The following is a 25,110-nucleotide window of genomic DNA, read 5'->3' as shown; positions in this document are numbered from 1 at the left end:
TCAGGGAGGAGATGAATACTTGATATGTATTATTTTATTTAATTCTCAAAATCCTAGGAATAAATATAATACTATATTAGTCCATATTCTCACATCAAGGAGAGCCTTGATGGGTGGCACCTGTGGCTCAGTGAGTAGGGCACCGGCCCCATATACCGAGGGTGGCAGGTTCAAGCCGGACCCTGGCCAAACTGCAACAAGGAGAGCCTTGAAAGGCATGTTAAAGCACTTGAATTTAAGGGATACCAGAAATCGTTCATAGAGATGCAGAGGTGAGGGCCAGTAATCCCAGTGGATTACTAAACATTAGTGGCTCACGCCTGTAATTCCAGCACTTTGGGAGACCGAGGCAGGCAGATTGCTTGAGGCCAGAAGTTGGAGACCAGTCTGGGCAACATAGATCCCATCTCTACAAAAACTATTACATTAGACTAGGCACGATGAAGCATCCCTATAATCCTAGCATGGAACACTATTCAGCCATTAAAAAGATGGAGACTTTACATCTTTTGTATTAACCTGAATGGAGTGAAATACATTCTTCTTAGTAAAATATCACAAGAATGGAGAAGCAAGAATCCAATAGACTCAATTCTAATATGAACCCAGTAGACATCTAATACATGCCCACATAAGAGAAAAACTCAAATCAATTCAAGGTGGGGAGTGTTGTAACAAGGAAGCGGGGACAGGGGAGGACGGAGGGGGATGGGTGGGCTCCCACTTAATGGACACAGTGTTAGGGTGTATGGCACATCTCTTTGGGGCAGGACACTACTGTAAGAGGGACCTTACCTAACACACGCAAACACTGTAACCTAATTCTTTATATCCTCAATTAACCTGAAAAAAAAAAAAAAACTGTCAGGGTGGCACCTGTGGCTCAAAGGAGTAAGGCGCCGACCCCATATGCCGGAGGGGGCAGGTTCAAACCCAGCCCCAGCCAAAAATTTCCAAAGAAAAAATTCAATGCAAAAAAAAAAAACTGTCCCCCCAATTCTCAGAGAGACAGACTTGAGAGAATTTGCTAGTCTTTATTAGTGCTTTGCAAAATAAACCCTTTCTCTGCTGTAAAAAGAAAACTATAGAGCAGATTTGCTCTTGAACATTAATGGAAAATCCTTGACAAAGTAGTAGCAAATCAAATTCAACAATGTATAAAGAGAATTATATACCACAACCAAGTGGTATTTATTCTAGGTATGCAAGATTGGTTCAATATTCAAAAATTAAGTAATGTGGACAGTGCCCGTGGCTCAAGGAGTAGGGTGCCGGCCCCATGTACCCGCGGTGTGGGGTTCAAGCCTGGCCCCGGCCATGACTGCAAAGAAAAAAAAAAAATTAAGTAATGTAATCTATCACACTAACAGCCTAAAGGAAAAATAAATCATATTAAAATGATCATATTAATAGATTCAGAAAAGAATTTGACAAAATCCAATACCCATTCATGATTAAAACTCTCGGCAACTTAGGAATAGAGGAGAACTTCAATGTGATAAAGAAAATTTATGGAAAATGTACAGCTAACATCATATTTAATGATGAGAATTTTAGGCTTTCCTGCTAAGATCAGGAACAAGGCAAGAATTCCCCTCTCACACTACTTTTCGACATTGTACTGGAGGTCCTAATGCAATAAGACAAGAAGAGGAAATAAATCTGCCCCAATATAAACTCACGTGTTAGCACAACACCAAAGGCTAGCACAGGACATTTGCACATTAAATTCCCCTGTTTTTTTTTTTTTTTTTGTAGAGACAAATTCCCCTGTTTTTATTTATAAACCTGAAATGAAAAATGGCATTTAATGTAACTTCTGAATTCCTAAAACATATGCAATTCTATCTTCACTGTTAAATAACTCCTTGACTGATGAAGAGTATAGGTTAAATAAGTAAAAATTAATCTGAAGAAAAGTTTACTTGATTGAAGCTGTTCAAGTTTATCTTTTTTGTGTGAAGCCACATCCCCTATAAAGCAGATACCACCTTTGGCTAGCAAAGCACTGCCAGCTTGAATGCTAACTGCTCCAGTTCCATACTTATTCCTGGATAGAGTGGGGAAAATTTCAGTAGAGACTAGATGACATATACCATGGGGAACAAGGCTTATGCTAAAATTCAAAAGCCTAAGGGGAAAAAAAAATAAAATTTTTATTACTTTTATTTGATTTTTAGAAGTCAGAATGTGTTAACAGATACACAATTAAATTTACTTTCATTCCATGTTTATTGAATACCTGTGCTATACCAGCTACTTGCTAGAGATAAAAACATACATGAGATTTGGTCCTTAACTTAGAAAGCCTAAAAAGGAGGACATAAAAAACTAAAACATAAAGCGGTAAGTACTAAAATAATATCTTCAAAATATTCAGAAGGGAGTATTATTTCTTGCTAGAAGGGTGCCACAGAAAGTTACACAGAGATGACATTTGAACTGAACCTTCTTCTTTTTATAGATTGCTTTCTTTTGCTTATTTAGATTTTTTTGCATTAAGCTTGCCAATGTCCCATCTGCCTCTATATCATGGCAACTCTTTTTTGTTGTTTTTTTTTTTGAGACATCTCACTTTGTAGACCTTGGTAGAGTGCGCTGGGATCACAGCTCACAGCAATCATCTCAGATTCTTGGGCTCAAGCCACTTTCTTGCATCAGCCTCAGGAGTAGCTGGGACTACAGGCGCCCACCACAACGCCCAGCTATCTTGCTCAGGTTGGTCCCAAACATGTGAGCTCAGGTGAGGAACTTTTTTTTTTTTGAGACAGAGTCTCAAGCTGTTGCCCTGGGTAGAGTACCATGGTGTCACAGATCACAGCAAACTCAAATTCTTGGGTTTAAGTGATTTTCTTGCCTCAGCCTCCCAAGTAGCTGGGATTACGGACGCCCACCACAATGCTTGGCTATTTTTTTGTTGCAGTTGTCATTGTTGTTTTAGCTGGCCCCGTCGGGGTTCAAACCCACCAGCCTTGGTATATGTGGCTGGCGCCCAACCCACTGAGCTACAGGCGCTGCTCAGTTATTTCCAGTTGAAATAAGAAATGCATTTAAGAAATGCAAATAAAAATAAAATACTATTTTCTACCTCTCAGATTATAAAATTTAAAAGTTTGGAAATAGCCAGAGATGGTGAGTATGTCAGGGAACTAAATACTTTCATGAGTAGAAAACAAAGTGGTGAAATATATGGAATTTTGGATCATTACAAGTGGCAATTTAATTTTAGCAAAATATTAGGTGGGGAACTTTTAAAACTACTGATGCAAGGTCACAGAATACAAAGTCAAAATATAAAAATTAGTTGTATTTCTATATATTTATAGCAAACTATTGAAAATGAATTTAATAAAATAATTCGATGCTATTTTAGTAGCATCAAAAACATCAAATATTTAGGAATCCATTTAACAAAACATACATGATCTTTATAAAGCATTGCTGAAAGAAATTAAAGAAGATGTAAATAAAAGGAGAGATAGACAACATTAATGGATTGGAAGATTGAATATTGTTAAGATGTGCATGCTCCTCAAAAGGTACGGAAAGAACTCGAAGAAACACTTCATAAAAGATGATGTATGAATAGCCACAATAAGCACATGAAAAAGAGCTCAAATCAGTAGTCATCAGAGATGTGCAAATGAGAATCGTGAGATGCCATTTCATAGTCACTAGAATGTCTAAAATGAAAAAGATTGACAAAACAAATTTTGATAAGATTGGGAACAAGTAGAACTCTCATATTGTTGGCTGGAATGTACAACCACCTTGGAAAACTAGCAATTTCTTGTAAAGTTAAATACTGTACTACATGTTCATCTATTTTGTGAAACAGCAATTCCACTCCCAGGTATTACCCAAGATAATGAAAATAATACTTCCACAAAAAGACTTGTACAAGAATGTTTACAGTAGCTTTATACTAGTCAAAACATGCAAAACTCAACATCCACCACTAGGAGACTGGAAAAACAACTGCGGTATATTCATATAAGAGAATACTACTCATCAAAAAAAATGATGAAGTACTGACGCATAAAACTGGACCAATCTCAAAAACTTTTTGTTAAACAAGAGAGTTAGACCCCAAGGAGGATGCACTGTATGATTCCATTTTATGAAGTTTAACAATAGGAAAATAAATCTATGGTTACAGAAATCTCCTGTGGAGACAGGAACTGACTGGAAGAGGGAATGAGGGTAATTTCTTGGGTGATAAAAATGTTCTATAGCTCATTGTGGTAGCGAGTATAGGGGTCTATGTATTTGTTAAAATTCATCAATTGATTTTAATGGTAATAATAAGATATGATTATTATACTATAAACAAATTTTACTTAAAGACAAACAAAATTAAATCTGCCATATAGACCCAAATATCATAAGAAAAGTCAAATGGTTAATGACAAACAGGAAAAGAGACAAAGGCCTTAATTTACAACTGTCATCACAAATTAGTAAGAAGTAGATAAAAAACTTAGAAAAATAAACAATAAAAAAAGAAAAATAAACAATGATCAAAATTAGGAGGTTTATAAAAAATAATACAATTGTTTAGTAAGATTTAAATGATGCTGAAAGTTATTTCCAGTTGAAATAAGAAATGCATTTAAGAAATGCAAATAAAAATAAAATACTATTTTCTACCTCTCAGATTATAAAATTTAAAAGTTTGGAAATAGCCAGAGATGGTGAGTATGTCAGGGAACTAAATACTTTCATGAGTAGAAAACAAAGTGGTGAAATATATGGAATTTTGGATCATTACAAGTGGCAATTTAATTTTAGCAAAATATTATTTGTATAATTAATATGATGGTGATTTGCATTTTTCTATTTTAAATTCACTTTATAAATTTATTTTTTGCTTTAGAATTACATACAAAATATTTTAAAAGGAGCTTATTCTAAATTTTGTGAACATTCATGTAACTTTTTAAGAAAAGGGTACTTGCTAATGGGGAGCCACAAAACTCTGAGTAGAGGCCTATTCCAAAGTTAGGAATGAGGTATCACCAAAACAGTCATTTTGGCACTGTTGGGTACAGTGAATCAATATTAGTGAATGGAATCATGGAGAAAAATTTAAAAACGGCTTATTGGCTCCTTGCGGGGAAGATTACTAAAAAATGAAAACAAAGCACAAAGGTAGAGCCAGGGAATGGGGGAAAAGGAAGGCTGGGAAGGATGCATTTGCTACATATCCGCAAAGGAATGAGTGAGGGAAAAGGTTCAAACTTCGAGTGGTTACACTCTCAAAATATTAAAAGCAAATATCTCATTTATCTACTTACATTTCAAAACTTTTTTACTTTATTGATAAAAAGTGACTAGAATAATTATATATACTAGTTCAGATAAATCCTAAATATTCCTCTTATAATAATGCTTATTGAAAAAATTTATACAAACCTGTGGCCAATTAACATTTTAAAAAATTCATGTAGTTGGGCACCTGTAGCTCACTTAAAGTGCTGGTCCTGTGTACCATGGGTAGGGGGTTTGAAGCCTAGGTCTGCCTAGGTCTGCTTAATAAAAAAAAAAAAAGAAAAAAGTTCATGTCACATATTTACCTGTCTACTAGTAGAGTATCACTTGTTATAATTAAAATATCCAGGCAATCTTCCAGTTCCTTTTTACGGTCACTTGTCTGTACAAGACTCATCAACAAACAGAGTTTGAGCCAATTGTAAGTCCCAGGAGGAACAATCTGTGATGCAAAGATATTGGCAAGTATTGCTGTAAACTTCCAGCATGAACTGGAAGTCAAGGAAAGGAGACGCTTGAAGTCGTCACTAATTCCTGAAGGAACTGAAAATAAATATTAACACATACGTTAGAAAGGGATTTAAAACGAAAACACATTACAGACACTTGATTCCATTTATCTAAAATATCAAATTATAGTTTTAAAGACATATTCAAATTCTTACAATGATATTAAATTATGATTGGAGGCACACTGGTCTATCATTTCTACCCCAGGAAGTATGATAAAGGGAAGAGATCACCCTGTGTGTTCAAACAGATTGACTGGGGCCTGCAGACAAATTCTTCATTCTTTTTTTTCAAAGATTGATGTGAGCAGAACCAGATCATGGAACTCTTGCTTACTGTGTTTGCATATCTGTCTTTGAAAGGGTATCACTTTCTTTCTTTCTTTCTTTCTTTTGAGAGAGAGTCTTACTCTGTTGCCCCAGGCTAGAGTGCCATGGCATCAGCCTTGTTCACAGCAACCTCAAACTCCTGGGTTCAAGTGATCCGCCTACCTCAGCTTCCTGAGTAGCTGAGACTACAAGCACCCACCCCAATTTTTCTATCTTTAGTAGAGACAGGGTCTCACTCTTGCTCAGACAGGTCTCAACTCATTCCCGAGTGCTAGGATGACAGGTGTGAACCACTGCACCTGGTGAAATAGTATCACTTTCAATGAGGGACAATAAGCAGAATGAGGAATCTTCGAATGTTGCTGTTAAAAGGAAAGATTTATATTCTACTACTTTGAAAGCACTATACTGTACTATATTGCAACATTCTAGATCTTCTCCATCCCCTAGATCTCTCCAATTCCTGAATGACTGGTTTATCAAATTGATCAATTTGGGGAAAAAATGCAGTGCATGTATATCCCAGTCTCCTTCCTCTTGGCTGATGTCATAGAGCAATGATCTTCTATACTCACCCATCCCCATGGACTAAGTGAGGCCTTTTAGCCCAGCTCTTGACACATTTGGGTGGGTAAATTTGCCTAATTCTGGATGTCAGCATAAGAAAGCACACTTTTTAGCCTATATGTAAGGAGGTTTGCTCAAGCCCAGGAGTTAGAGGCTGCGTTGAGCTGTGATGGCACCACTGCACTCTAGCCTGGGAAACATGTTCTACTACCAAAATCAATAAATCTTGAGAAACTCAACAGCAGAAAATATTGAAAAAGATCACTAAACTAGCCCATCAGTGTTTTCTTTTAATAAACTTTTCTTTTCAAGATAAGTAGAAATATTTAGAATCCACTTACATTTAAATTCAAGTTGGGCCTCTATTATTGCAGATGGCTATCTATTCATTCCAAAAATTCTAGCTCTACCCAAGATTTAACCAGACTTTTCTACATTTAGATATTTGTGAACCAAGTTAAAAGAATAGGTCTGCTCTCCACTTTTGTTTATTTAATATGCTAAAATCTGCTGGAGCTGTTAAAAGAAATTATCAGTAATAAAGGTAATATTTTGGCCCTCATCTGCTTCTGCTTTTATCTTTTGTCTTATTTATTTATTTGTTGGTTTATTTATTTAATTTATTTAGTCTATTTTTTTGAGATAGGGTTTCAAACTACTCTGTTTCCCAGGCTAGAGTGCAGTGGTGTCATTATAGCTCAATGCAGCCTCTAACTCCTGGGCTTGAGCAATCCTCCTGCCTCAGTCTCCTGAATAGCTGAGACAGACACACACCACCACCTCGATTAATTTTTCTATTTTTTTGTAGAGATGAAGACTCACTCTGCTCTGACGGGTCTTAAACGCCTATCCTCAAACAACCCTCCCACATCAGCCTCCCAGAGTATTAGGATTACAAGCATGAGCTGTGCATTTGGCCTATCTTATTTAAAAATATTTTTTTAGAGACAAGGGGCTCTCTATGTTGCCCAGTCTGGTCTAAAACTCCTGGTCTCCCACCTCAGCGTCCTGGGAGCTGAGACTACAGATGTGAGCCACTGTAACTAGCTCTTGTCTTATCTCTTGATTGGTTCAGCACTCACTTGAGGAAAATTATGCTATTTTATAGTTCTCTTTTTCAGATCAAAACTGTTATTTAGAACTGCCTTACTAGAAAATAAAGAATGGTATAGTAACCTCTAAGTCTTGGCATCCTGAAGCATTTTTCTCATTGCTAATTATGACAAAAAGAATCAAATTAGGGCAGCGTCTGTGGCTCAAAGGGGTAGGGCGCTGGTCCCATATGCCAGAGGTGGCAGGTTCAAACCCAGCCCTGGAAAAAAAAAAAATAAATAAAAATAAAAATAAAACTTAGTTCGGCTTGGCGCCTGTGGCTCAAGTGGCTAAGGCGCCAGCCACATACACCTGAGCTGGCAGGTTTGAATCCAGCCCAGGCCCGCCAAACAGCAATGATGGCTTCAACCATAAAAAATAGCCAGGCGATGTGGCGGGCACCTGTAGTCCCAGCTACTTGGGAGGCAGAGGCAAGAGACTTGCTTGAACCCAGGAGTTGGAGGTTGCTGTGAGCTGTGATGCCACAGCACTCTTCTCAGGGCAACAGCTTGAGGCGCTGTCTCTAAAAATAAAATAAAATAAAATAAAACTTAGCGCAAAGAAAGGAGTCTTGTCTGTTAGGAGGCTTTCACAACATTGTCTTGTTTTATTTCTTTCATAGCATTTATTATTTGAAATTGTCTTATTGATTAGTTTACAAGTTTATTATCTGTCTTTCATACAATTTAAGAGGAGGAACCTTGACTGTCTTGTTTATAACTTATAACAAATTATATATGTATATATATGTTTCTAACTTATAATAAGTTATAACTTGTTTATAACTTCTATTCTTATATAGAAGAATGCACACAGGCAAACAATATTTATTTGCTGAACAGATTTAAATTTAAATATTTGTTAATATATGGTGCTTATATTTTCCTTACCTTTTGAATTACAAAAAGTTATATTATTTGCTTCTATACAGACAGTAGTTTGTGCAGTTTCTACACATGTAGGAATTCCAATAATTTTATATTCATTTCCTATATTCATTTTATTCACCGATTCATCTAAAATTATTAAACAGAAGAATATATATATTCGTTAAATGAACTTGTACATGATCATATGGCTTAAAGATCCAGAACTAGTAACAATTCAGGAGTTGAGTGTTTACTTTTATTTAGTATAATATCCATATACAGTGACATTATTAATGTAAGTTGATACAATTTTATTGCTGATAAATTTTGATTTTTATATGCAATGATGAATTAACTTCAAGAAGCATGTGACACAGCAACTAGATACTCTTCTATAATATCGTCAAAAGAAAAAAAATCATTCTATATAAGATGAAACATCTTTGCATTAAATAACAAAGAATGTTAATAAAAGTGACCTTATGAGTAATAATTTTATTTGGGAAGACAATTTTACCGTCTTCAATACATATAAGGTACTTGTACATATATTGTCTGTCTACAAAACATCTGAGTACTTGTACATACATTATCTAATTGTAAACTGTAAGATAGGTAGATATTCTTACCTCAACATTATATTTGAAGAAACAGAGAGCATTAAGTGACTCGCGGAAGGCTAAATTACTAGTAAATGGCAAAACTGAAATTCACATCTAGGGTCTGTCTATTTACAAAGTCTACCCTCTGGCATTATACTAGGTTCCTCTCTTGTATCTACAAACTGGGCAAGGCTTTTCATGAGTTCCAAGTTTATTTTAAAACATCATTCCAAACATTCTGATCCTCCACACTTAGAAGTTGACTGGTGGTAAAGCTGTGAAAGACAAGTTCACAAGGGGTGGCCTGGATTAACTTCTTTCTTTCTGTGAAGATTAAACAATGATCTCCATTTTCTTCCTTTTCTCTCTAGCTCCAGAGAACTGAGCAATAACTCCAATATTTATTGAAGACACACACGGAATAATGAGAGATCATTGCCTTAAAATTACTGTAACCCTGGGACTTACTTAGCATAGTGCTATGGACAGGTGCTAGTACATGCCTATCATTTTAAGTGAGTGTTGTATAACTAATTGGATAATTGATACATTATTAAATATGAATATTTTTTAAAACACACAAGAATAAGAAGATGTGGTTCTTAAGCTATAGAAGTACTATTTATAATATATGAGTATAAACAAGTCAATTACATAATTTATAGCAATTTATTTTGACTTCAAACAGAATTTACTTACCTCTTAGGAAAATTGTAAGAGACTGGAATCTAAATGGCTGGTTGTTAGAATATCCTCGATAAGCCTGAAGTGCCTTTGTGGTAATTATTTCAACTATCTGTTTATCTTAAGGAAAAGTGAAAAAATAATGACATATTAGAATATATATTCAATGTAATTTTCGCATTGAAATATCTATTTTACAAACTGACACTATTTTACAAATTGTAATTATAAAATGTAAATGCATTTTACCACCAACTACTCTAAATTTTCTGTCTTCTTGAAGTGAAGATGCACAGAGATTACACAAAAAGTCATTTCTTACTGTTGCAGATTCTGTAGCACCAGGCACATGCACTCTTATATACTGAAATCCTGAAAGAAAACAATGAAAAGCTTATTTCATTGTTTATTATTATTAAACAACAATAATTGTTATTATAAATTATTATTTCATAATTTATTTTCAGATTTAGCTATTTTCAATCCATTAAAAATTGTATTTATTCATGGCCTGGCAAGTGGCCCATGCCTGAAATACTAGCACTCTGGGAGAGTGAGGTGGGAAGATCCCTTGAGCTCAGAAGTTCAAGACCAGCCAGAGCAAAACTGAGACTTCATTTCTACCAAAAATAAAAAAAATGATCCAGGTGCTGTGGTGGGCACCAGTAGTCCCAGCTACTCAGAAGGCTGAGATAGGAAGATCAGATTACTTGAATCCAGGAATTTGAGGTTGCTGTGAAGTTGGCTGATGCCACAGCACTCTAGCCCAGGAGACAGAGTGAGACTCTCTAAAAAAAAAAAAAAAAAAAGGAAGGAAGGAAGGACGTCTGTAATCCTAGCACTCTGGGAAGCCCAGGTGGGTGGATTGCTTGAGCTCAGAAGTTTGAGACTAGCCTGAGCAACAGAAAAACCCCATCTCTACTAAAAATAGAAAAACTAGCCATTGTGGGGGTTGCCTATAGTTCTAGCTACTGGGGAGGCTGAGACAAGAGTATTTCTTGAGCCCAAGAATGTTAAGTTTCTGTGAGCTCCGACATCACAGCACTCAATCCCAGGGTGACAGAGTGACACTCTTTCTCCAAAAAAAAGAAAAAGAACAAATACTTCAGCAACACAGGTGCATTTGTTAAGTTGGGACCAGGGGAGAAAAGGAGAAAGAATGTTTTTTAAAGATTACTAAAGCAGGCTCGGCGCCTATAGCTCAGTGGCTAGGGCACCAGCCACATACACCAGGAGCTGGAGGGTTCGAATCCAGCCAGGCCTGCCAAACAACAACAACCAAAAAAAAATAGCCAGACATTGTGGCAGATGCCTGGTAGTCCCAGCTACTTGGGAGGCTGAGGCAAAAGAATCACTTAAGCCCCAAAATTGGAGATTGCCATGAGCTGTGATGCTACAGCACTCTACCTCGAGTGACAGCTTGAGACTCTGTCTCAAGAAAAAAAAAGATTAGTAAAGCAAAAGTATACACATTAGGAGATATCAAATTTTATTCCACTCTTTCTACTTTATGTTTTCTAACTAACTATAAACATAATTTTGGGTTAAACAATAAGTTGCTTGATGTTTTGATTTTCCATTTTAATGTTTACCTTTTGAAAGGGGGCATGCTTCATCTGTACAAAGGAACCTTGCACCTTGTGTATGCTTAGTTACAGTCGTCATTGCAATCACAATTCCTTGTAGCATATAAAATCTCTGAGATGTATAATCAAGTGGAAAGTCACTAAGATCAAGAGCATAACTTGGCAGAGCAGGTAAATGTGTTAACTTCAGCACCATATTAATCTAATAGGAACATAAAATTGTATTAAAATTTGCAGATCCAATTTTACTTGCATTACAATATAGTAAGTATACTGCTGAGTAAATTAACTAAATGATTTGTTAATGTTAGCAACAAACGTTTAAGCATAAGAGAAAAGAGGTTCTAGTATAAAATCAAAGAAGTGAAAATCTTATAATCTAGTGTTTTTAATTGAAAATATCGGTATGAACTCATCTTTCCAAAAATGTACACATTTCCTTGCTATATCCACTGAAAAGACTTGAAAAAACAATGTTAACCCAAGAGCAAAGAACTCCTAGTACCCAGAATGTGATCTGTAAATACCATTTCTCACTAAAAGGAACCAGAGCTCCCTGGAGAAATGGCTGATTCAGGTCTGGGACAGAAAATATACCACATGGACTGGGGCATCTTCTTGTGACAGAAATCAAGGGATCCATAAAAAGCAAATGGCATATGTATGTCAAAAGGACATAGGTGCAATTTTGAAGAGCATCAAAAGGAATAACAGATTCATTAAAATATCAGCTATATTAAAAAGTCCATGAGTTCTTCATATTTTAAAAAAGAAAAAACAAAAAGCAAAAAACCTTGGAGTTTCATCATCGGAAGCTGCTAGATTTCAACTTGTTACTTTCTGAAAATGTATAAAGGTAAAGAATCACACATTTATCCTGTCTTTCCAGTAAAAATTGTATTTCAAAGTAAGCAAATAGTTGATGAGGAAAAATTTCTTCTATGGAGTAATTTTAGCTAATAAATTCAGAAAAAATGCTAAAATTGAAAAAAAAATGCAATTTGACAACTCCTAATTAAGTCAAAGATTCTAAGCGGCGCCTGTGGCTCAGTGAGTAGGGCGCCGGCCCCCTATGCCGAGGGTGGTGGGTTCAAACCCAGCCCCGGCCAAACTGCAACAACAACAACAAAAAAATTAGCCGGGCGTTGTGGCGGGCGCCGGTAGTCCCAGCTGCTCCGGAGGCTGAGGCAAGAGAATCGCGTAAGCCCAAGAGTTAGAGGGTGCTGTGAGCTGTGCGGCACTCTACCCGAGGGCGGTACAGTGAGACTCTGTCTCTACGAAAAAAAAAAAAAAAAAGTCAAAGATTCTAGGCAATGAAGATCAATGGCTGCTAAAACCATTAAGTAAAAGTTGATGAGAAACCATATAATGGAGAGATCAGAATGATATCACATGAACCCACTGATCGACTGTGATACTTAAAAGTAGAATAACAGATATTATATCCCCCTGATATAGTGCAATATAGAATACATTATATCAACAATGGTGTATTCTTGTCAAAACGAGTTGACTCTGAATCAAAAAATCCTTTAGAGCCAACTTCTATTTTAGAAATATGAGGTACAGGAGAATAAGATAACTAGCACCACAAAGAAGCAATTAGACAACTTCAGGTCATATAACAAGGGACAATTAACTAGTTTCTTCAGAAAGTCATTGGTATAAAAAGGGTGGGAGGGAATAGTTCTAGACTGAAAGAGACTTACTGAGATGTAAGAATCAATTATAATGCGTGAACCTCGTTTTGGTCCTGATTTGAGCCAACTAATTGTAAGACATTCTTGAGAAAAAAAGCAAATTTTAATATGTAATGGATGTTAGATGATATCAAGGAATTACTGTTACTTTTGTAAGAGAGTGATGATGGCATTGTAGTTATATAGGAAAAATGTTCATAGTTTTCAGAGGTTGATACTAAAGTATGTAGGGATAAAATAATAGAACATCTAGGATTCGCTTTAAAATATTTCAGAAAAAAACTGACGATACAGGTATGGCAAAATATTGTAACACTAAATCTGAGAGATTCAGTATATTATTCTCTTTGCTTCGGGTATGTTTGAAATGTTTTATTATAAAAGTGCTTAATGTTATAAGTAACAATATAGGGAATAAAAATGCATGTGTAAGATAGTTCATTGAACTTTGAAAAAATATAGTATACCTTTTTTTTTTTTTTTTTGTAGAGACAGAGTCTCACTTTCTGGCCCTCGGTAGAGTGCCATGGCCTCACACAGCTCACAGCAACCTCCAACTCCTGGGCTTAGGTGATTCTCTTGCCTCAGCCTCCCGAGTAGCTGGGACTACAGGCCCCCGCCACAACCCCCGTCTATTTTTTTGGTTGCAGTTTGGCCGGGGCCGGGCTTGAACCCACCACCCTTGGTATATGGGGCCAGTGCCCTCCCGACTGAGCCACAGGCACTGCCCTCGTATACCTTTTAATAAACAAAAAGAATTTTTTTTTTTTTAAACAGTCTCAAGCTGTTGCCCTGGATAGAGTGATATGGCATCATAGCTCACAGCAATCTCCAACCTTTGGGTTCAAGTCATCCTCTTTCCTCAGTTAAAATAAATGAATACAAAAATATTTATTTAGAAGTCATCATAAAAGTTTGTATCTGAGTTTCCTTTGCTAAATTTCACTAAAACTTACTTGAGTTTCTGTTTGTAATTGTCCAATTAATGAGAGAGTGTTAACAGCAATAAAACAGACCTATGATTTCAAACGAACAAACAAAAAAGTTACCAAAAATTCCATGTGGTATAAAATTATTTATTTCTTTAACTTACTGATTGAAAAACTCGAGCAGCTTGTAAAGGCTGATGTAAAATGTGATTTCCAAGTTCGGCATCTAATTCAACAACATCAGAAGGATTTATTAAAATATTGAAACGATAGACAGCAGAACTTTGTTTAGAATCTGTGAAAACAGATAAAAGTCATAGTCAAGATAATTATATGTTGGAATTTAGTTGAGAGTTTCTAAAATAAACTCATGGCTCGGTGCCCACAGCTCAGTGGCTAGGGCGCTAGCTACATACAACCAAGGCTGGCAGGTTAGAACCTAGCCCTGCCTGCTAAACAATAATGACAACTACAAGAAAAAAAAATTGCCAGGTGTTGTGGCAGGTGTCTGTGGTCCCAGCTACTTAGAAGGCTGAGGCAAGAGAATCACTTAAGTCCAAGAGTTTGAGGTTGTTGTGAGCCGTGACGCCATAGCACTCTACCGAGGGAGACATATGAGACTCTGTCTCAAAAAAATAAATAAATAAAACAAAATGAGGGCGGCACCTGTGGCTCAGTGAGCAGGGAGCCGGCCCCATATACCGAGAGTGGCGGGTTCAAACCCAGCCACGGTCAAACTGCAACAAAAAAATAGCCGGGCATTGTGGTGGGCACCTGTAGTCCCAGCTACTCGGGAGGCTGAGGCAGCAGAATCGCCTAAGCCCAGGAGCTGGAGGTTGCTGTGAGCTGTGTGAAGCCACGGCACTCTACCGAGGGCAATAAAGTGAAACTCTGTCTCTACAAAAAAAAATAAAATAAAAAAATAAAATGAAATAAAATAGTCATCTTTGCCAAACATACCATTGTAGTACTTGCAATCATCTATAAACTTTTGGAGGCCTCCACTTCTGTCAAGATAAATAAGGGCTGCCTCTTTCATTTTTAGATTTGACATTTTCTCCTAGTTAATGATTCTTCTGTATTACCAACTGATAAACCACAGTTGTTGGTAAAGAGTATAGATGGTGAAACTATAGAAAAAGGATCAGAAAACCTAGAAATAAAATAAGACAAATTTTACTTTTGAAGTCCTATAGTAAGACTTTACAAACTATTAAAGTGTGAAATAAAACTAAGTAAAATCTCTAACTTTGAAAAAATTCCTACCCAAAGAGAAACAAAACTTTGCTTTCTTTTGCCAAATAACATTTTTATCAACACTAGGTTCTAAGATCCTCTCATAAGATTGCAAACTGAAAAACAATAGCCTCAAATGTTTAACAGAGTAGGTAATTCCAAAAAAAATGCTTGTTGAAATAAACAGTGTCAGATAATGAGGATCTCTGGTGTTTTTTTTTTTTTTTTTTTTGTAGAGACAGAGTCTCACTGTACCGCCCTGGGGTAGAGTGCCGTGGCGTCACAGGGCTCACAGCAACCTCTAACTCTCGGGCTTACGCGATTCTCTTGCCTGAGCCTCCGGAGCAGCTGGGACCACAGGCACCCGCCACAACGCCCGGCTATTTTTTGTTGCAGTTTGGCCGGGGCTGGGTTTGAACCCGCCACACTCGGCATATGGGTCCCGGCGCCCTACTCACTGAGCCACAGGCGCCGCCGGATCTCTGGTGTTTTAAAATGAAAGTGGTATAGATGTCTTGAAAATTTAATCTAAGTAGCAAAATGTAGTAGAATGAAGAAACCTGGGAAATTTGAGAACTTGATTCTAGACCCAGCATTTCCTGGTTGTTGTGGGGAAATCATCTGACCTCTCTTTAGCAGCAGTTCTCAACCCTTTGTAACAATGAAAATACATCCTGCATATCAGATATTTACATTATGATTCATAACAGTAGCAAAATTACAGTTATGAAGTAGCAATGAAAATAATTTTATGGTTGGGGGTCACCACAACATGAGGAACTGTATTAAAGGGTCGCAGCATTGGGAGGCATTAAGAAGGTTGAGAACCACTGCATGGGAAAGGAAAGGGTTGTATTAGATCATTAAGGCCCTTTCAGTTCTGTAGCTTGTATCAGTGACCAACATAAAACATTAAACCATGGTAATGAGTACAGAATGGAATATATAAAATTCATTTAAAGACAAGAGGCACTAATTGGAAACAATATGTAATTGTAGTAGGTGTTAGGAATAAAATGCTTAAGACTAGATACTGCCTTTCAAGAAGCTGCCAACTTAGAGAAGTCAGAAATAACGACTAACACATTGGTTCACTGGTTTCCAAATATTTATTTGGTATCTACTATTTACTGGGTACCAGACTGTCCTATGCAGGAAGGATACAAAGATGAGTAAAACGTAGCCTCTTATCTTTCACAAAGAGTACAGTGAGGGAAGACACATGTAAACAGTTATGTGACAATTTAAGTGCTATAATAGAAACATGAATATACTAGGAAGCACAAAAGGGCCAACATTTACGAAATACTTTACAAATATTTGATATTGGGATCATCTTGCATATGGGTCATAAGATTTTCTATTGTTTTAGGACATTTTAATTGAATACAGTAGGGTTATAGAGAAGCTATGAATTCTACTTTAAAAGGGTCATTTGATAGATGAATGTTTCACTTATTGGAAGAGAGGTGAAGAGAAAGAGGAGGCAGTGTTCCAGAGATAGAGGTCATTCCCTACCTCCATTATCAGTTCTACACCACTGGATCCATATTTCTACTATTTGGAGTTTAGGCTACTTTCCAAAGAAAAGTAATTGAGACTGTCCTTTCCAAAATTACTTAGGGGTGAAACTTCAGAGTTTATTTCTCCATGGCCATCAAGTACAATGATCCTAAAATGTGTGTTGTGTTTAGGACATCAAGTTTCAGCTTCTGGGGTAACATTAGGTTTTCAGGGCTGAATGAAAAATGATAAAGAAAGAGTTGGGTGAGGTCAGATTATGCAGATTCTGAAAACTTTTGTAGTCCATGATGATTATTTGGGAACTCACCAACATTTGTAAAACAGAGACTAAATAACGGTCGGATTTTTTTTTTTTTTTTTTTTTTTTTTTTTTGAGACGGAACCTCAAGCTGTTGCCCTGGGTAGAGCATCACAGCTCACAGCAACCTCCAACCCTGGGCTCAAGCGATTTTCCTGCCTCCGCCTCCCAAGTAGCTGGGACTACAGGCATCTGCCACAACGCCTGGCTATTTTTTTGGTTGCAGCCATGATTGTTGTTTGGCGGGCCCGGGCTGGATTTGAACCCGCCAGCTCAGGTGTATGTGGCTGGTGCCTTAGCCGCTTGAGCCACAGGCGCCGAGCCAACGGTCAGATTTTTATTTTGGGAATCAGTCCCTGCCGCCGCTAGTAAAGTAGGTTGGAGTAGCGGAAGAGTCAATAATCAGCTTTTAGGTGTTGCAACATTCTTAAAAATAGTATGGCCAGTTCTGGAGCTTTAGCAATTAATAAACTCATGGCTCGGTGCCCACAGCTCAGTGGCTAGGGCGCTAGCTACATACAACATACAAGAGAAATGGAGTAGTTAGAGTCTAGAATTTTAAAGACTTTACACGGGACCTGGTTAGTAGCGGGTCCGTACAATACGGGGAAGAATAATTAGCCAAGGGTAAGTGGGTTGGCGTGACTGGATGATGTTGCTCTCATAGGTAGTGTGGCACCCAAAGAGAAGCGCAGGGAGATCAGGGAAAGTTCATTCGCGATAACCTGACTTTGCCTCCTGCGACGCCCAGGTCTATGCGAGGCCGGCGGGAAGTAAACCAGCGCCTGGAACTCAGCACCGTGGAAAGGAGGAGGCTAAAGTCTGGGCGCCAGCGTTAAAGTGGCGGTGCTGGGGGTCGAAGATTTTCAAGGAAGACGATTAAGTGGACGAAAAGATACGGGAGGCTGTGAAAAGCGTTAAAAAAGGCGAAGAGGGATAGAATTCTAATTCTTTGGCCCTCCCCAGAGTATAAAGAACCCAGTTCTGTCCGGGCGCGGTGGCTCACGCGTGTGACCCGGGCATCCTGGGAGGCCGAGCGGGCTGAATCGCCCAAGACCGGCCGGGTCAAGAGCCAGACCCCGTCTCTAAACACAGCCGGGCGCCTGCTGGCCCAGCTACTTGGGAGGCTGAGGTAGGAGGATCGCGTTAGCCCAGGAGTTTGAGGTTGCTATGAGCTAGGGCGACGCCACTGAGCTGGAACCTGGGCGATAGAGTGGGACTCGGTCTCAAAACAAAACAAACCCCAAGTTCTGCTTCACTTGCAACAGGCGCGAAATCCTATCCCCTCCTCGCCCGGTCAGCAACCAGGGATGGACTGAGGAGGGGAAGGCGGCAGGAAAACACTTCACAACCAAAGCGGATGGGTAAGGAGCCAGCCTCACCAAGTAGGACCCAGAACCCCTGCCACGCACTACAGCAACCTCCGGTACCACCGCCCTCGGCCGGGTGCTGGTTTGCACCCGCGCAGTCGCCCACCAGCTAGTCCGTGGCGCTCCTGCAGCGCCGGTGCGGCGGGGCCCTGGCGCGCGAGCGCGTTCTCCCGGGACTGCAGGCGCCCTTCTGTGGCCAGGGAAACCAGCCGGCTGGTCCCCGCTGCCTTAATTTCTTCGCGCCTGCTCCCTCCCACCCAGGCCGAGAAGAGACAGGGCTATGGTTGCTTTTCCATGTTACTGCAGGCAGAGGGTGTCGATGTTTGCCTAAAAAATTTAGAACTGCTGGTGGTAATGCAGTGGCTTGCAACTTCGGAAAACAAGCCAGTACGCCCTCAAAGAACTAAACCCAGAGTCCACCCCTACGTGTGCACACATGTGACCCAGCGATTCCACCCCTACGTGTGCACACATGCATAGTCTTAAGTGAGTTTGTATATCTTTTCTTAAAGATATTGGCTGTTTGGTTTTTTTTATGAACTGCTTCTTCATACCTTTTTTTTTTTTCTCAGTATGTCGCCCTCAGTAGAGTGCGGTTGTGTCACAGCTCACAGCAACCTCAAACTCCTAGGCTTCGGCGATTCTCTTGCTTCAGCCTCCGAAGTAGTTGGGACTACAGGCGCCCACCACAACACCTGGCTATTTTTGTTGTTCTTATAGTTGTCATTGTTGTTTAGTAGGCCCGGGCTGAGTTTAAACCTGCCAGTCCCAGTGTATGTGGTCGGTGCCCTAACCACTAAGCTATGGGCGCCAAGCCTGCTTCTTCATACCTTTTGTGGAATTTTCTTGAGTTGCTGGTCTTTTTCTTCTTTTTAAATTCTAAGAATCAATTTTATTGAAAGGGAACTACTGTTCTGATTTCGTATGTGTTGTGACTTTCCCCCCTGGTTTGTTTTTGGTCTTTTGACCTTGTTTATGGCTTCTTCATTTTGTGAATTTATTTTTTATGTAGTCAAAATTACCTATCTTTTCCTTTATGGCATCTTGTGGTTTTTGTATCGCACTTCACTTTGCCATCTTCGTCTACTAGAGTTAGCCAGCCAGAGAAGACACACCTGATGTGCACTGAGCTGCCGACATTCGCTTTCTCAGATGCTCTGTCTTTCTTTCTTTTTTTTTTTTTCTTTTGCAGACAGCATCTCACTCTGTTGCCCTGGGTAGAGTGCTGTGATGTTGTAGTTCAAAGCAACCTCAAACTCTTGGGTTCATGTGATCCACTTGCCTCAGCCTCCCCAGTAGCTGGGACTGCAGGTGCCCACCACAACACCAGGCTAGATTTTTTTTTTTTTTTTTTTAGTAGAGATGGGGTCACTCTCTCACTCTTGCTCAGGCTGGTCTTTAACTCCTGAGCTCAAGCAATCCATCTGCCTTGGCCTCCTAGAGTGCTAGGATTACAGGTGTGAGCCACTGCACCCAGCTCTCAGCTATTATTTCATGTCAACATTGTGAGCAGAGGGGAAGAAGGCAAAAGGAAAGGGACAGTTATTGAGAAGAAACCCTATGCCAAGTTGCTACCACAGTGAGAGACCTGCCGCAAAGGATGTTGTTTTCTAACCAAACTCAGGGCACAGACTAAAGGGCATTCAGGTGGCTAACGGAGCAGGCAGCCTAGGGCAGCAGCCAGATTCTCAGAGCCAGACTCCAAGGGTCTGAATCTAGGCTATGCCACTGACTAGCTGGGCAGTCCTCATCAGGTTTCCCAGACCCTCTGAGCCTAGGAATTCAAGGTTCCAGTGAGCTCAGATCCTGCCACTATACTGCAGCCCAGGCAATGGAGTGAGACTGTCTCCAAAAACAAAAACAAAAAAGCAGCACAATCTAGGTTTCTTTCTAGAATCTATTTCTTCTTCTACACCTCTTTAATTCTCTCTTTTTCCTTCTATCAGTTTGATTAAATCTCCATCTTGAGTAACAAGCTCTTACCTGCCACCTCTGAAGGATACTGTCCATTCCTATAGGAAGCTCTGCTTCCTTTCAACAAGGGAAGAGACAGTGCACTCTCTTACATGTTAGCAAAGCATGGAACCCTTGAGTGACTCCAAGTCTGCTTGGTGCCTACACAGGGTAGAGGAAGGGGAGAGACCGGCAGTCATTGCTTCAGACAACAAGAACTTTTCTCCTGGGTTAAGCCATTTCTATTACCACCATCACCCTAGACATTGTTCATTCTCTGGTGTTGGTTTTCTGGCTGGAGGGAAAAAGGACCACCTGGGCCCCATCTGCATGATGCCAAGTGCGGCTGCTCACTGGACCTCTCAGTGTGGCCCAGCATTAGCAGCCTTTTTTCTTGTTCTGGTCTGGTCTAGTCTGGTCCTGAAGTCAGGTCTCCTCTTCAAGGCAGTCTCTCCTTTGTCTCCCTATAATATAATCAAAGAGATAGTTTCACTGGACACTGGTAGAACTGGCCTCTTCTTGCTGAAAGGATCTGCAGAGAGCTTTGCACTTGCCACTTTTCTTTCTCTCTAGACTCACCTGCCTCTACCATCACATACCACCTTTTTTACTTGATGGTTGTCCACATTTCAGGGGCTTACAGAAGTCAGGGTACAGATGCGCTGTGCACAGAATAGGAACACTCTTGCACGGGTCTGCTTTTTTATTATGTCAGTACCATGTGCTAACCAATTGCACAACAGTAAGGTCTGCTTTTTTAATAATAGGATATCATACAAATATATTTTGTCCCCCCGACATAAACATCTAGACAATTAAGATGCCTTATTATAGCACACACTTGCTAGATGAAGAACTCAAATACAACTCAGACTTTTCCTAACAAATGCAAACCATGTAACCTAATCCCATCTGTATCCTCATATTAATCTGAAATAAAAAATAAATTTTTATATTGAGTGATTTCTGAATTTAAAGATAAAAATGGTTGAAATTAATTTTTATTTCAACTTCACATTGTTTGCAATGGCCCCCAGTTACCAAAGGCCAAATAAGTGGAGACGAGTGATCCAAATTCATCCCCAGGACAAACTTCTTGGTCCTGGGAGGGCAAGAACGCATGTGTCCCTTCAGGGAACATTCTTGTGCACGGGAAATGACTACTGACATAATCTTTAAGTCTAATAGCTAAGATTATTCTCCAGTTTATAATTTAAAAGGTTCTGACAACTAAATGCTATAATTTATAATGAAAGCATTTGAGTGACTGAGGTATATTTCACTAAGCCAGTTTCTCTTCTGAGTTGAAACTAAGACTTATGTAAACATAGGAAAGGAAACCCTTCCCAGGTTTATGTAGTGAGGCAAGAATACTTAATGTCCTTTATTCCCAACTATTTTGCAGTGCCATCTGTGTGGTGCTCATAGTCATAATCTACAGGACTTAAAGGACATTTATTTTTCAGTACAATAGTCACATATAAGACCAACAGCAAACATGACTTAACAAAAGTACATATTGTCTCCGAGATAAACAATTTTACAATGTTTCCCTAGTATCCCTTTTAACATTTTGCAATCTTGGTTTTTGGATACTTTTAAAATGACAACAACAAAGCAACTAAAAAATCAAAAGTGTGTACACTGGAGAAAGACATCAATAGTTTATTTATTGCATCTTAAATTATCTGTGAAACCATAGGTATTAGTCACATTCCAGCAATAATTAAAAAAACAAACAAACATGAATTTGTCACCAAGACAGAATCTGCCAGTGTTAGAAGAGTCAAAGTTCATAGCTTTTTAAACAAAATACATGTTTGATATAATTTGCAATAATCCACACATAGTTAGAAAAGAACATTTAGAGTAAGCCATCTCTCAAAATATCTAATATGTAAATTGGAATCAGGAACAATTTGTTTGATTTGTAATTTCTTCTCCTTGCCAGCTGAGAAGCAATACAATTGTAGATACAGCCAACAAGTTACTTGTCTTATGTCACGATGCCAAATATTGTGTCGATTTCTGAGTGAATCACGTTAGCCACTGCAGAGATGTTTTGTTATATTGGATTATTTCCTCAGAATGACACTATGATATACCGAGGCATAAAGTAAAAAGGGTAAGTAATGTGCTGGAAAACACACAGATTTCCTCCCCGCTCATCACCTGAAAAAGAACTTAAACTAGAGCCTGAACACTTTCTCTTTAATTGATCATTTTGTGAATATAAAATGAGGCCCTTTGAGAGAAATAGAAATTATTGAATAATTTAACCCAAGAACCAATTTCAACGAAAATAGTTACTGTGAATTTCTGAAAAGTCAATCAGAATTTATCTTCTTTTTGCACAGGCTCTTCTAAATTTAAATAAGTTCTCCATGAATACATATGAAAGCAACTATTTAGGTCATCTGTAACTGTAGATTGGACTAGTTTGGTCAAAAAAGCCTTCTCAAAATAAAACCGCTCATTTTTATTACCAATTAATGTGTGAAAGAGATAGCCTGCCTTGACTCCAGTCTAAATGCTCACCTTCACCACAGGACTTTCACTTTCCAATCCATTCTTCTTCTTCCTTTTTTTTTTTTTTTCAGACAGTGTCTCACTATGTTGCCCTCCGTAGACTGCAACGTTTATCAGATTCCGTCACAGCTCACAGCAACCGTAGACTCTTGGGCTTAAACAATTCTCTTGGCTCAGCCTCCCAAGTAGCTAGGATTGCAGGCGCCCGCCACAACACCTGGCTATTTTGTTGTTGTTGTTGTTGTTGTTGTTGTTGTTGCAGTCGTCATTGTTGTTTAGCTGGCATGGATCAGGTTGGAACCCACCAGCCTCGGTGTATGTGGCCGGTGCCCTACCTCCTGAGCCATGGGTACAACCCTGTTAAGTTTATTTTTTAAAACAAGTGTACATATACTTTTTAATATAGCTTGACATATAAACTACACTACACAGATTTTTGTAATCAGAAAAAGAAACAATAAAAATTCTATAAGTCTGTTAAAACTGAGTATCTTATCTCTAGGAGATCTGAGTGAATTGAAAGAAACATAACTGAGGATTTCCCTGCAGATTATGAGATCTGTGATCCAAATATACCTCCCCTCCCAGTCCTGATAATTCTCCATTAATGTCGGCATGGTAAAGAAGCTAACACCAAGTAGGTATCTACCTTCTAAAAAGATTTTCATATCTTTACTTAGTGTTCGTTAAATATCCAAGTAAATTTCAAATTAGTGTTTCATTTTATTTTTATAATATCCCTTATCCTGACCATACACCATTAACTAAAACAGCATGCTCCTTTTTAAACCTTTCTCCTCTGAGATTCCAACCTATCAAAAGCTGTCATAGTTAGCAATTTAATAACATGTTATAAAAATCTGTGACAAATATACTTCTTTGACATTGCATTTGTTATTGGACAAGAAGAAATAACAAGTAATCCCATTACAGGCAAAGCCTACTAGCAGGAAAGGCAAAGATGATTTAGAAAAGCCTAAGTATTGAGCAAAAGTCATAGTTTTTTCCCTAATTAAATGCTTTAAAAACTGTAGCCAAACTAATACATAAGCATTATTAATAAAAAAGTCTTTTCTCTCAAATTCTTTTTTTTGAGACAGAGTCTTACAATGTCATCCTTGGTAGAGTGCCGTGGTGTCACAGCTCACAGCAACCTCAGACTCTTGGACTTTTGCCTCAGCCTCCCAAATACCTGGCACTACAGGCACTTGCCACAATGCCTGGCTATTTTTTGTTGCCATTGTCATTGTTGTTAAGCAGTCCCGGGTTGGGGTTGAGCCTGCCACCCTCGCTGTAAGTGGCTGGGGCCGTAACCACCGTGTTACGGGCGCTGAGCCCATTCATCTCAAATTCTTGCTATCAAATTTAGTGTATGCGACTGAGTTTGAGGTAAATTTAAACAAGCTTTAATTTCATTTAAGATAAAGATTATTTTTGGTGTTTATGTCAATAACTTTTTTTTTTTTAGACAGAGTCTCACTTTGTCACCCTCAGTAGGGCGCTATGGAATCATAGCTCTTAGCAATCTCCAACTCTTGGGCTCAAGCGATTCTCTTGCCTTAGCCTCCCAAGTAGCTGGGAGTATAGGCACCTGCCACAACGCCAGGCTATTTTTTTAGAGATGAGGGTCTTGATTTTGCTCAGGCTGATGTTGAACCTGTAAGCTCAGGGCAATCCACCCACCATGGGCTTCCAGACTGCTGGGATTACAAGCGTGAGACACTGCATCTGGCCTATGTCAATAACTTCTTATGGTGTGGAATTCAGCCAACAGTAAATGGCTGAATCCAAATCTCGTTTTAATTTTTATTCCTTTCAATATTATATGAGTAGATAAATACATTTACAGATATTTAAAAATGCAAATATCTTTGCCACATATTAATATGTACAAAGTTTCATTTTAAAAAGTATATTCACATTCAAATAATCTAATTTATAATCTATCAAATATGAGCTAACACATGGTCATGTTCACCTGAAAAAAAGTGAATAATAGTTCTTACCTTCAAATGATTTTTTCTTTTTAAAGATGGGGTCTTCCTGTCACCCAGACTGGAA

The 25,110-nt window shown here is 38.6% G+C and overlaps 1 protein-coding gene and 1 pseudogene across 1 annotated transcript; one reads left to right on the top strand and one right to left on the bottom strand.

Moving 5' to 3' along the window:
- LOC128563707 (serine/threonine-protein kinase Sgk3-like) overlaps positions 1–25,110 on the top strand; it is a 427,955-nt pseudogene that overhangs the window by 348,965 nt on the left and 53,880 nt on the right.
- On the bottom strand, positions 9,616–12,638 carry LOC128563711 (minichromosome maintenance domain-containing protein 2-like). The gene is made up of 3 exons (XM_053559140.1): positions 11,517–12,638; positions 10,174–10,296; positions 9,616–10,044 (listed from the first exon to the last, which is right to left on the bottom strand). The coding sequence occupies exons 1-3, from the start codon at positions 11,704–11,706 to the stop codon at positions 9,932–9,934; spliced, it is 426 nt and encodes a 141-aa protein (XP_053415115.1). The 5' UTR covers positions 11,707–12,638; the 3' UTR covers positions 9,616–9,931.

Source organism: Nycticebus coucang, chromosome 13 (assembly GCF_027406575.1).
Source record: "Nycticebus coucang isolate mNycCou1 chromosome 13, mNycCou1.pri, whole genome shotgun sequence".
Lineage (NCBI taxonomy): Eukaryota > Metazoa > Chordata > Mammalia > Primates > Lorisidae > Nycticebus > Nycticebus coucang.
This window is presented reverse-complemented; position numbering and strand designations above follow the sequence as displayed.